General features: G+C 31.9%; 2 protein-coding genes and 1 pseudogene across 2 annotated transcripts; all 3 read right to left on the bottom strand.

The window, feature by feature from the left end:
- Nucleotides 1–1,051: 1,051 nt before the first annotated feature.
- LOC110812162 (uncharacterized) lies at nt 1,052–3,658 on the bottom strand. Its single transcript, XM_022038857.2, has 3 exons — nt 3,469–3,658; nt 3,091–3,246; nt 1,052–1,664 (listed from the first exon to the last, which is right to left on the bottom strand). The coding sequence occupies exons 1-3, from the start codon at nt 3,478–3,480 to the stop codon at nt 1,179–1,181; spliced, it is 654 nt and encodes a 217-aa protein (XP_021894549.1). The 5' UTR covers nt 3,481–3,658; the 3' UTR covers nt 1,052–1,178.
- A 2,606-nt stretch (nt 3,659–6,264) lies between these two features.
- On the bottom strand, nt 6,265–7,325 carry LOC110812171 (uncharacterized). The gene is made up of 2 exons (XM_022038867.2): nt 7,202–7,325; nt 6,265–7,076 (listed from the first exon to the last, which is right to left on the bottom strand). The coding sequence occupies exon 2, from the start codon at nt 7,056–7,058 to the stop codon at nt 6,486–6,488; it is 573 nt and encodes a 190-aa protein (XP_021894559.1). The 5' UTR covers nt 7,059–7,076; nt 7,202–7,325; the 3' UTR covers nt 6,265–6,485.
- A 2,096-nt stretch (nt 7,326–9,421) lies between these two features.
- On the bottom strand, nt 9,422–11,189 carry LOC110812170 (bZIP transcription factor 29 pseudogene; annotated as a pseudogene).
- Between the last annotated feature and the right edge of the window lie 591 nt (nt 11,190–11,780).

The raw sequence follows: 11,780 nt of genomic DNA, 5'->3' as shown, positions 1-11,780 counted from the left end.
CAAAATTCAATTTTAAATTTATGTTTTACACAAATACGTGTACTAATTTTATTTGCTTAAATTAACAATCTGAATTCATACAAGTCAAATTATGAGGATGGAAGATATTTTGTACTAGTAGCTCGTGTAAATCGAATTCATTAAAAAATTAATAAGTAAGAACATGCCATTTTCATGGGCTCATAGATTATTGATTAAAAAAGTAAAATTTTAAATATATATATTTATATAAATAAATATATGTATTCACATGAAATTTGGGAAGACTATGCACATCAAAAGAAGAAAAAGGAGGCGTTCACAAGTGTAGACCAACTTTTCTTAGATCATGTTCAAATTAAGAGTTAGCTTACCCATAGAAAAGCCAATAAATAAATAAATTAAGTAAATAAATATTATCAATTATTGCATGTTTTAAATTTCTAAAAGCCACCAAAGACAACAATTAATTGATATATTTCATTATTCTATATATATATATATTTAACATTAATGAATTTTGTATTTGAAATATTCTCCGACACAATTTTAGACGATCAAAATTGACAAGCGTGGTAACTTTTCATTGGGAACAAAGGGTAGACAGATTTTGGTTGCCCATTTTATAAGCATTATTTTTCTGTAGGTCAAATATATGTTATTTTTATTTAATTACTAAATAGTTATTTTAATTTATAAAATTTACCCACTGAATTGAAAGCACATGCCATGATGTCAATATGTCCATAAAGATCAAGAACGTACCTTTGAGATGTCATGGATGCTGAAACAGTAATTTTACATGTATGTATGTACCCTTTTTTTTTTTCCTTATAGAAGTCATGGCTACTTTGAATAATGAGTTAAATTATTATTGAGTAATTACTATTAAAGTTACCAAATTACCATAAAATGTCAGAAAATTACTTTGATTCGCAGTGTTTCTGAGATACCTGAGTAGGCAGCTCATTAAGAATAACAAGAACTGATCAAGGGCTAGATCGAAACGAGTTAAAGGTTCGAGAAACTCAGCACGAGTGAGACAAAATGATTCCATTTTCTCCAGAAAAGCTAACTCAAATAGAACCCAAGTTTATTATTCTCTTCCTAAAACATAGAATTCACTAGCATATATGTTCTGCAACGTTAAATTCAATGATAAAAATGTATATTCATACAAAAAGAATATGTGCTAAAACTTAATTATGAGAAGGTTGTCCACACATACATGAAAAAAGTACAGGAGCTGCATTCCCAATATTTCCCTGATAATCATCAAGTCCTCCAGTCAGTCTATTCTCCGATCCATGCCATGGACTTCCTCGAGGAGGCATAACTTGGCCATTAAGGAACAGCGAGTTTGGTTCTGAATTGGCTTGAGAGAAAGCAAATTCATCGAGTCCGTAAATATAAGGGCTTTGATTTCTTCTGTTATCGTTAGCAGCTCTTCTCTCTGCTGCAAGGAAGTGGCCGAGGGATGGCGGGCTGGTCGTGTTATCTGCGTCAGTAGTGTCTCTTGAGCATAAAGAGAAGAGCCAAGTTCTTGATTTGTTGCAACCCTTTTTATCCTTTGGTGATTCTACTTTTGTTACTCTTACTGATCTTTTGGAGAGCTCTACAATGCTTGAAACACCTATTAGGCTCCCAAGTGTAATGCTCTTGTCATGGAAGAAAGACCCCGTAGACTGAAATAATCATATATTTGAGTAAGAGATTTTGGTGAAATTAACATATGGGTCACATGCATACACATAAATATATATGCATGTATGTAAACCCAAGTTAAAAAGAAAAGAAAGATTGATACTTGTGGCTTGTGATTTTCTAATATTTACAATTAGATTTTATCTTGAAAAGTTCAACTGAAACTTTGTCTTGCATTATCAGAGAATATCACTTATAATATGTTACAACCATATTGCATTTCTTCTCCTAGAAAGTAAATCAAAGAAGAAATCATTAAAAGAGATTTTAGACTACCAAACTTGATATTCAATTATTCTCTCGAACATCATATGTTACAACCTATTATGCCATTCCGAACGGGGAAAATACTTTTTTGATTCAATCAAATAATTGACAAACACATTTTTAGAGGTGAAAAAAGGTGAACTAATGCACTTTCTCATTCCAATTGACAAGAGAGTTAGTACAGTTTCTAGCTTAAGTTTCCAATATGATCTTGTGATATTTTGATAAGATCACAAAACACCTCAGGCAAGAGTAATTGGTCCTCGTGGAATTTCAAATCCAGACGTAAGTATTGGTTGACTCTAAGGTAACTTGCTATCTATTAAAACTTAGCCTGACTTGGTTTTGATTAACCATTTGAATTTTGTCAAGAAACTGGTTTTGAGATTTCTGATCTGTAAGATTTAACAGTAATGGAACTGCCAGTGAGGGTAACCCAATTCAAGACCATTTACCTAGATTCAACCGTAAATATTATATACTACTGGGAAGACCCTGATTCACTAACAGATTCTCTTGTGAATTATACCATGACTGTACCCAATCATTAAAGTTCAAGGGAATTAAAAGAAAATACAAATTAACTAGCTAAAGTATATTTTTCCCAACTCACAATGCAATAGGAAAATGAAGGGCTTTTCATATGGAAACTTTAAGGTGGCTTGGAGGTATCATGCATTTCTGTTAATTTTTATAATATTTTATAGTAATTTAGTAATTTTTAATCGTCATGCATAATATTAGATAATTACACTGAAAAATATACAGTGAATATAGAACCCTTGTTAGTGCCTTGTACGGGTACATTGAGCCAAATAAGAGGGAAAAGAATGTTCAAGCACATGGGTATAAATTGGCTACTCATTGTTAACCCAGAAAGAAAAGTAAAAATCAAGAACAATTTCCTCCAGTCAATTCCAAAATTACCCAGAATATTTGGACATGAAGAAAAACAGCTGAAGTGAAAACAATGGCAGAGCAGCAGAGGTACATGTTCATCATGTCAACACAACATGGCCTTTTTGAGTAACTGAAAATAATATTCTCACACAACCACCTAAAGATAAGACCAGTTTAAATTTAAAAAAGAACTGAAAATAGAGGTTAAAATTTTCTGGTATTGGATCATTCATCACTGACCTCTGTGTCTAAATCTGATGAAGAATCTGTAGAGGAAGTAGGGGAACCAGTGAGTAAAGTGTTGAATGATATTGATCCAGAGAAATTATTGCTCCTGCCAAACCCTAATCCTACTCTCACATTCAGAGGCTGCAACCCCAGGGGCCAACCTTCCTCCTAAAATCAAATCAATCAGCCACTGAAATATAAAAAACAAAGTACTAACACTGAACCAGAAACAAAACAATGTGACAGGTTAAAAAAGCTAAGAACCCAGAACAATTATCAGTGAGAATTATAGGAAATGGCCATAAACTCAGAACAAATGTAAAAGAACAAAGAGAGAAAAACACAATCAAATACCCAGAAGAAAAATGAGGAAGAAGACAAAGAAGGAACCTGTTGAGCCATATTAAACTTGCTCAAAGTACTTGTAGCTACTACTGGGGAACACTGTCCTCTGTCTGTATTGATTGATTCTTTCCTGGGTAAAAAAGAAAATTCCTGTTGGGTCACTTCCTCCGGTACTATATATATAATAAATGCTGAACTGAAAGAGAAGGAAGTGTCATTTCCATGGTGATTAGGGTTTTAACTGCTGCATATGGAAATTGATATGGGGAATTATGGATGACTGACAGTCCACTAATATGAGAGTGGTTAATGAGATTCGGTCGGAGGGGAGGAAGAGGGTAAAAAGAAGAGGAGAGGGTTAAAACTTAAGGAAAAAAAAAACTGAAAGGTCAAATCATGTGGAAAAATTCTTGGGATGCTTTCGTTGGGTTTGTTGACAGAAAAGGGAAAGAGCAGAATCATTGTGTTACATTTAGAGGATTGAAAAAGCCAGCGTGTCGGGAGAGGAGGGAGATCAGAGACTGTCATACAAAATTACGGTTTTACCCTTGTTAAAAATAAATTGGAGAAGAAAAATTAATTTATAACATAAATTAGTGTGTAATAAATAAATTTGAAATTTATTAAAGATAATTTTGTTTATTATAACTTAATTTAGAAATATATCCTGTAAAATGGGCCTAAAAATAATTTACTTGAGAAAAAATAAAATAAAATTAGCCGTTTAAGTAATGTAGGAATGGATCCGTGGAGAGGGCCCACACTAATTATAGAGAGACCAAATTTCTTCCCGGTCCCACTAGACCTTGATATGATGAAGTGGGACCAAGTTTTCAGGGGGCCCACATCATATGGGCTTTGAGAAACTTTTACGGAACTTGTCTTGTCATTCATTTTCAACGACAGTGACTTTTTTTTTTTTTTTTTTTATAGATAATTATTTATCTTTTCACTCTCGATTTTAAGATTATTAAAATTTTAGATATTTTGATTTTTAAATTTCTTAAAAACGTTAATGAAATCTTTACTTGTCTATTTAGGGACTGCCGTGTGATTTTAAATTATAAATATATTTTTATTCTATTATTCTGAATATGTTTTAGTTTAATTCAAAATATTTAAATTTATTTTTTATTATAGTTAGAAAAAATTGCAAACTTGAGTTTTATTTTTTTTTTGGTTTAATATTTTTTATTTAATAGGCAATAAAAATAATGCAAAATTCTACTTCGTTGACAAAAACCCAAAGTAGAGATACGGGCCTCTCAATATTTTAAATTAACCAAAATTTTAACAAACAAATATATTTCCTTTAAGCCCATATATTCTTTGATATATTAGAAAATGCCCAAAATTATATAGTGGAAATAGCCCATATCTTTTTTTATATTCCAAAATTGGCCCAAACTTATATATTACAACTAGCCCACATCTTTCTTTATCTAAATATATTATGTTGCACCGTGTATGGCACGTCCCATCAGAAACCAATTTCCTATTAAGCAGATCACGAAAATATCAAGATGGGCCAAACATGGACTTAATGTGGGCTTCTTTTCTTTTTTAGAAAAGCCCAAAAATAGAATTTTTAATTTTCACACCTTGCATCTTGCATTTTTTTGTTCTAGTTATTTTGTATTATCTCGTATTTTATTGAAATTTGAACCAAGTTTAAAATTTTGAATAACCTATATTAATTCAAGGTAAAATTAAATATGATTTATATACTCTTAGGTATACTCAGAGAGATAAAAACACTCTCTAACTAAATTTAAAAATAATTACTAACCTTAAAATCATTGGTAAATTGGGTTTTCCAAGCAGGTAAAAAAGAAAGAAAAAGAAAAAGAAAAAGAAAAAGGGTTCTAAAAAAAAAAGCATTTTGATTAAAAACACATAAAAGTTAATAATTAGTTGCATGAATTCGAAACAGATTATGACAAGATATTCCTTAATTTTGCTAAAACCAATAGTGTATCTGTCAAATCATGTTGCGTAAAGCTAATGGGATTTACCAAAAGGTGGTGTGGCAATAGCAAAAATTGCATGTAACTTTTGAGAGGGCACGGAGTGATATTAATAAACTTTCCCTGAAGTTATATATATATATATATATATATATATATGTAGACACATATATACACCCTTTAGATTTGAGAATTACTCCTGTCATAAAGGGAATATCCCCACCATTTTTGGGTTTACCAACCCTTCTGGTGGTAAAGACCATAAAAGGATGTTTGTTTCCCAAGAAAAGGAAAAAGAGAAAAAAAAAGTCAATGCCTGCATATCAATACTCATGGAAAGATATTAAGAAAGTCAATATTAATTAATTCAATCACTTTGAAGTATTGCAAATAACCAAAATATTGAAATCAACCCAAAGGTCATATATATATATAATGTATATAAAATAAAAAGAATAATTAGTATTTAAACGTCACACTTAATGGCTTTATGAAAAAATTACAGAAGAAAAAGACAAATAATTTTGAAATATTAGTTCTATACAATGATTTCTCATATGTAGTTATATATTGCACCTCATATAGAGATTTTCCTTTTTGGGTATTTATGTTAATATTTTAGATATTAGTCTAATCAAAATTAAATTGTTTAAGTGGAGTTAAGGAGTTCATAGAAAATTAATTTCACAATAAAAGAGAATTAAACCATGAATAGTGGAGGCTGGATTAAGCCCTTAAGCTCATGTATAGATTCAGATCTGGGTTAGTAATAGAATCAAACACAGGTTAATTAATTCAAAAACATAATTTATATTAAGATAAATATATATATATATATATATATATATGTATGCATATATAGAAAAAAACAATGTGGGGGAAAAAAAGATTCAGGAGATTGTAAATTTGTACCTACAAACTTTTGGCATATTAAAACTGATCATCAAAGGGTCTGATGAGACCATGTTATCAGAAATTACAGGAAAAAAAAAAAGATATTATCAGCGAAACTGATTAATGTCTCATGGAAGTTTAATTTCCATGACCTGAAATGAAAAATGAAAATCGGACCATCACGGATCATAACTATTTTTTTCACATAATATTTTCTTGTCTAACCATCTTGATCTGTTGATCGAGGTAATCATCATCTTGACGAATCGAGAAAAGGGACTCAAATATCTCTCTAGATAAATCAATTTTTATTCTCTGTTGGCCGCAACTGGCTCTCGCCGGCATGGCCGCCGCTTTTCTCTTTGTCTTGGACTTTCTCGGGGCCGGCGGGCATTTGGGTATCAACGGAATTCTACAGTCCGAAGATGTCGGAGTCTTGAATCCATCTTCATCGTCGTCTTCAACCTTGAATTCTGGCAATTTTATTTGCAGAGAAGAAGAAGATGACGACGACGACGACGGCGGCGATGACATTAAAGACTTGGCTTCTTTTTCATCTTCCTCGTAATCTTTCTCCTTTTGGCGAAATTCTTGATTATTGTGGTCTTGTTCTTGATCAGCTCTTCCTTTAACCTTATCATCTTCGTGATCAGGATTGTCATCAACTTCTGATGGTGCAGTTTGGGTACTGCTGCACTCATGATCTAAACTGGGTCTTAGTGGGGCATTGACCCGATCTTTTTCAGAGAGGAATGTTTCGGTATTGATTCCCATTGTCAAGAATAATTCTCTCTGCATATATATCAGGAGATAGAGAGATCAGTCAGTACTACCCATATACATATGCATGTATATATGTATATATTTAGGTGTCTTTGGTGTATAATTAAATAGCAAAGAGAATAATTATCACGAACTGAATTATTTGAAGAAGATTCAGTTTCCACAACTAACAGACAAGAAAACAAGAAGAAGAAGAAGAAGAATTGCAGAGAAGATTGAAGAAGCCTGGAAGAAAAAGAATTAAAGATATATGATAAACCAGGGTAAATATATATATATATATATATAAATATAGATAGAGAACAAATGAAAACAATGATGGAAACTCACCTTGTTCTTATTCTTTTCCCCTTTCAAGTTTCTTGGATTTTAGCTGGGAAGATGTTTCTTGAGAGATCAGAAAACGATAAAGAAAAAAAAGAGAGGAAATTTACAGAAATTAATGGCTGAAAATGAAAGGCTTTGACGACAACGCACTACGGCGAAGGATCCAATGCAAGAAGATATATTGCATATCACACATACAAATATAAATCTTATAAGCCCTAATCTCTTTCTCTTTCTCTCTATCTCTTTTCTTTATATATATAAAAAAAGGTTGGTTCTTTTTCTCTGGGCTAAAAAGGACTGTTTCTTTCTCTGATACTCTTAAAAGAATGAATGAATATACTCTCTCTTTGTGTGTGCGTATATATATATATATATATATATATACACCTATATATGTAACAAAGGGAAAAGGAAAACCACGTTTAAGCAATCGCTTTTTCTCAGGTATATACGAACTTTGATGCGCCCATCCACGTGCTTCTCCACAGCTAAACCATGTCACAACATGCTGATAAATATATTATATGATACATACATTGCAGTAAATTAAACGACGCCGTCTCGATTAACTAATCATCTCACGATATTTTGAGACGAGTCTTGCATCAATATTTTTTTTTTTTTGGGTGATCTTTATTTAATTAATTAACTTGAAAAATATATGTAAAGGTTAGAGTGTTCATGGGGATTGCTTAAAATGACAGCATGCGAAAAATTGCGTGAAGATAGTAACGGGGCGTTTTAGGAAGCTACCATAGTCATTGGGTTCTACGGCATTATCATTGTCGTTTTGCCACTCTTGTCTTCCTAGTGTTTTCATCTTCATTGATATTATAATGGCTATTAATTTATTACCCTATCTTCACCGGTATATTTATTTTAATAAAAAGGTTGGTCTAATTATTTTTGTGTTAATTTATTAATTATGATATAATTAGATATGAGTGTATATATAAATATATATATTGAGCACATAAATGTGTGATTGATGGGTGATGAACACCACATAACATATAGATATAATGATGATTGTCTCTCTAGATATATATATATATATATATATATATATGGACAAAAGAATACTTACAAGATAATTAGGACATAATTTTAAAAAAAGAATGTATATATAAATATTTGAAAGAGTTTAATTTGAGTTTTATATGGTGGGTCAAATATAAATTATCTAAAACCATTCTTTAATATTTCTATAAATTTTCAAATCTCAACGAGAGTGGAATTCAATTCGAGGATTCTTATGTAATTAATAATGGTAGTAGCTGGCTAGAAATTTATTTCATTCACAACTTTTGTAAGTTCATGTTAGTAAAATTGGAATATTTGGACTTTATTTATTAATAAATAAATTCATATGATATATATTTTTTAATGAAAAATATTAAAATTGTATATGTAAAAATATTATTTTATATCCATCATAATCAAAAGTAATCTTGTACAATTTCATAAATTTTAAAATTCCAACGTGAATGGAATTCAATTCTATGGTCTCGTTTATGATGTTAATAATTTAAATTGGAGCAATTAAAATTATATATCCCACTCACGTGCCTCCATTAATAATTGGAAGAAAAGAATTCTGAGGAACAAATTTAAATAAGATTACTTATATTCTATTTGGCAAATAAAAATACGATTTAATTTATATTTTCTGAATTATATGTCTTATAATTTTATTATTCATGGAACTATATTAAAGTTGTATTTTTATAAAATATCATTATTTTCTTCATTCATATGTTTTATAAATGTAAAATATAAATAAAAAATTTGCAAGAAAATACTAAAATATCTTTTAAATTTTTATAATTATATCATTACTCTCGCTATTATCATATTGATTGTTAAGTAATATATTTGATTTTATGAATGAAATATAATAACAATACATAATTTTTTTAAGAGTAAGTTACAATTTTAGTCATGATCACTGTTTAAATATTACTTGGTTTAAATGATTACATAATTTTCTATGATAATTCAATACATAAAGATAATCTCATTCATAAACAAGAGTTAAACTTCCAACTCTCTATATTTTGGCATCAAACCAACCTCAAGAACAAAACAATTGTCAAATTTTCTTAAGTGAATTATAGATTATGTAGATATTGGAGCTTATACATGATTTTCTATTGTCCTTATTTCAAACTGGGTCAGATCCTTTTTAACTCGAATTAACAGAACTTCATGGTTTTCCCAAGGGTAAATTATTCCCTGTCATGCATATTAGAATCGCCATTATGCTGTTGGCACTGTCTTTTATCATGCAGTTGACAAAGCTGGAACAGCTGATGATTGATAGAAAGCTGCTGAGCCATACAGTTGGAAAGATGAGCCTTTCCTGTAAATTCTGCAGTAGCAAGCTTCAATCGTTGAACTTCTGTAGCTAATGCTTCATTCAAAGCATCTTTGAGTTGAGCTTCTTGTTCCATGGCCTGAAGATGAAATTTCAACTCATTATTCTGACTTGTAAACCCTGCAGAATCTCCCTGCAACAATGTCAGCTGCGCAGACAAACTGGTTACTTCTGATTGCAAAGTATGTACTTTTTGCTCCAATTCTGCAACATATTGCATCTTACGCTCCTTGGAACGAGCAGCAGATTGACGGTTGGCCAGAATTCTCTTGACCCTTTTAGGGTCTGACAGTGCAATCTCGGCGAGCTTCTCGTTAGCCATAATCTTTTTGAGCTCAGATTTGGTAAACTCGCCATTTGGCAAATTCCCATCTGCTAAATTTGCAGGCGATTGCTGAGAATTCTGGGTTTTGGAAGGAGAAAGCTTCAGTGATTCTTCACCAAAAAGGAAACTACCCATGTAACTATCCATTGAAAAACTTCTATAGTGACGGGTAGGTGATGCAATATCTCCACCAGCTACTATCTTGATTCCTTCCCTCTTCTCTGGATTTCCATTGAGGCAGCTTTCAACTTCATCGTCACTGTTTTCACCTTCGTTTGTCTTTGTCTCACTCGCTCTACTGTCCAAATCCTTATCCTCAGTACCTGACGAATTCAGAAGATCGATATTGTCCAAATTCATGTATGAATTAAGCAAGTCGTTCACTACCTCTCCCCCAGATTTGCAGTCCCCCATCCCTTCTTTCTTCCGTTCAGATGCTTGTTTCACGAATTGGGTTGGCTTTTCTACCTTTGAATTCTCCTTCATGGAAACCGACTTCTCCAAAGCTCTCCGGCTCGAAATGGGTATCAACTGAGGAGAAGACTGAATAATTGCAGAAAATCCTAGAGGGGTGTCACTCTTAGGGTTCGTAGGAGGTATACCGGGTCTTTTGTTATCAGAAGTTGGAGATGGAGATAATTGACGCACAGGAAGAATCACTTGAGACGAACTGTAACTAGCCATATCCAAGTTATCCGGTTTAGGAAACAAAGATGATTGAAGCTTCTTACCAGTTTCTGTAATACCCTCCATTTTCTCTCTCTCACAAAACTAATTCCGTCAAAAATTCAACCACAGAGCTTCAGCAATGGGGCACTTCCAAATTTAGGAGATGAATCGAAAAGGAAACTAAAAAGATTCCTAAAATAGAAAATAATAGAGTTGATGAAATAAAAATCCTACATGTTCGACGGAGATTCCACCACAACTCTAATTATTAATTGTTAATTAAATTAGACTCAACAATACTCTACACCAAATAGCAATAAAACAATTAATTAAAAGACAAATCGATCACCTCGTAGCTATCTAGATTCCAAACACCAATTAAAGTTTTTAATTTTTTGGACTCTAAATTGGTTGCATGTTATCATCGGATATGTACGTGGGTAAATACATATACGTGTGTGTGTGTATATATATATATATATATATATTTCCCATGTGGGTCCCATTTTTTGCAGGCCAATTCCGTGTTGTGTGGGGGCTATACACTAAGTGGGCCCCACTGGGCCATGCAGGAGGGTTCTTAGGATTCCCGCGTTGAAAATGGGAAGTGGCAAATTCGGAGGTTGGCGGATTCGGTATGTTTTTTTCTTTTCTGTCGTTTTATTTATTTTATTTTATTTTTTTAAAAAAATTTAAGATATTCAAATATCTCAACGCAACAATAAATGAGACGATATAATTCATGTGAATATCTCGTTTTGTAAAAGTAGCGGGGCCCACTTGGATTGCTTGGATTTCACCACATCAAATGCATCATCGTAAACCATGATTAAGGCCTAGGTGGGTAGTAGCAGTTTTAACACGCGACTCTTGGTGGCTTATGCTTTCAACTTTTCAGTTGAATAATTATTTTACAAATAGGTCCCTACTTTTTATTCAATTTATATTTACGCCCCCAAACTTTTGATTATTATAACATACGAGCCAATATTTTTTATTTTAGTTTTTACGG

Source organism: Carica papaya, chromosome 2 (genome assembly GCF_054855325.1).
Source record: "Carica papaya isolate Zhongbai chromosome 2, ASM5485532v1, whole genome shotgun sequence".
NCBI lineage: Eukaryota > Viridiplantae > Streptophyta > Magnoliopsida > Brassicales > Caricaceae > Carica > Carica papaya.
This window is presented reverse-complemented; position numbering and strand designations above follow the sequence as displayed.

Coding starts and splice junctions, on each gene's coding strand:
- LOC110812162 (XM_022038857.2), bottom strand. Junction 1,665..3,090: donor CATCAGATTTAGACACAGAG/GTCAGTGATGAA, acceptor TGATTATTTCAG/TCTACGGGGTCTTTCTTCCA.
- LOC110812171 (XM_022038867.2), bottom strand. CDS start 7,058: ATGGGAATCAATACCGAAACATTCCTCTCTGAAAAAGATCGGGTCAAT.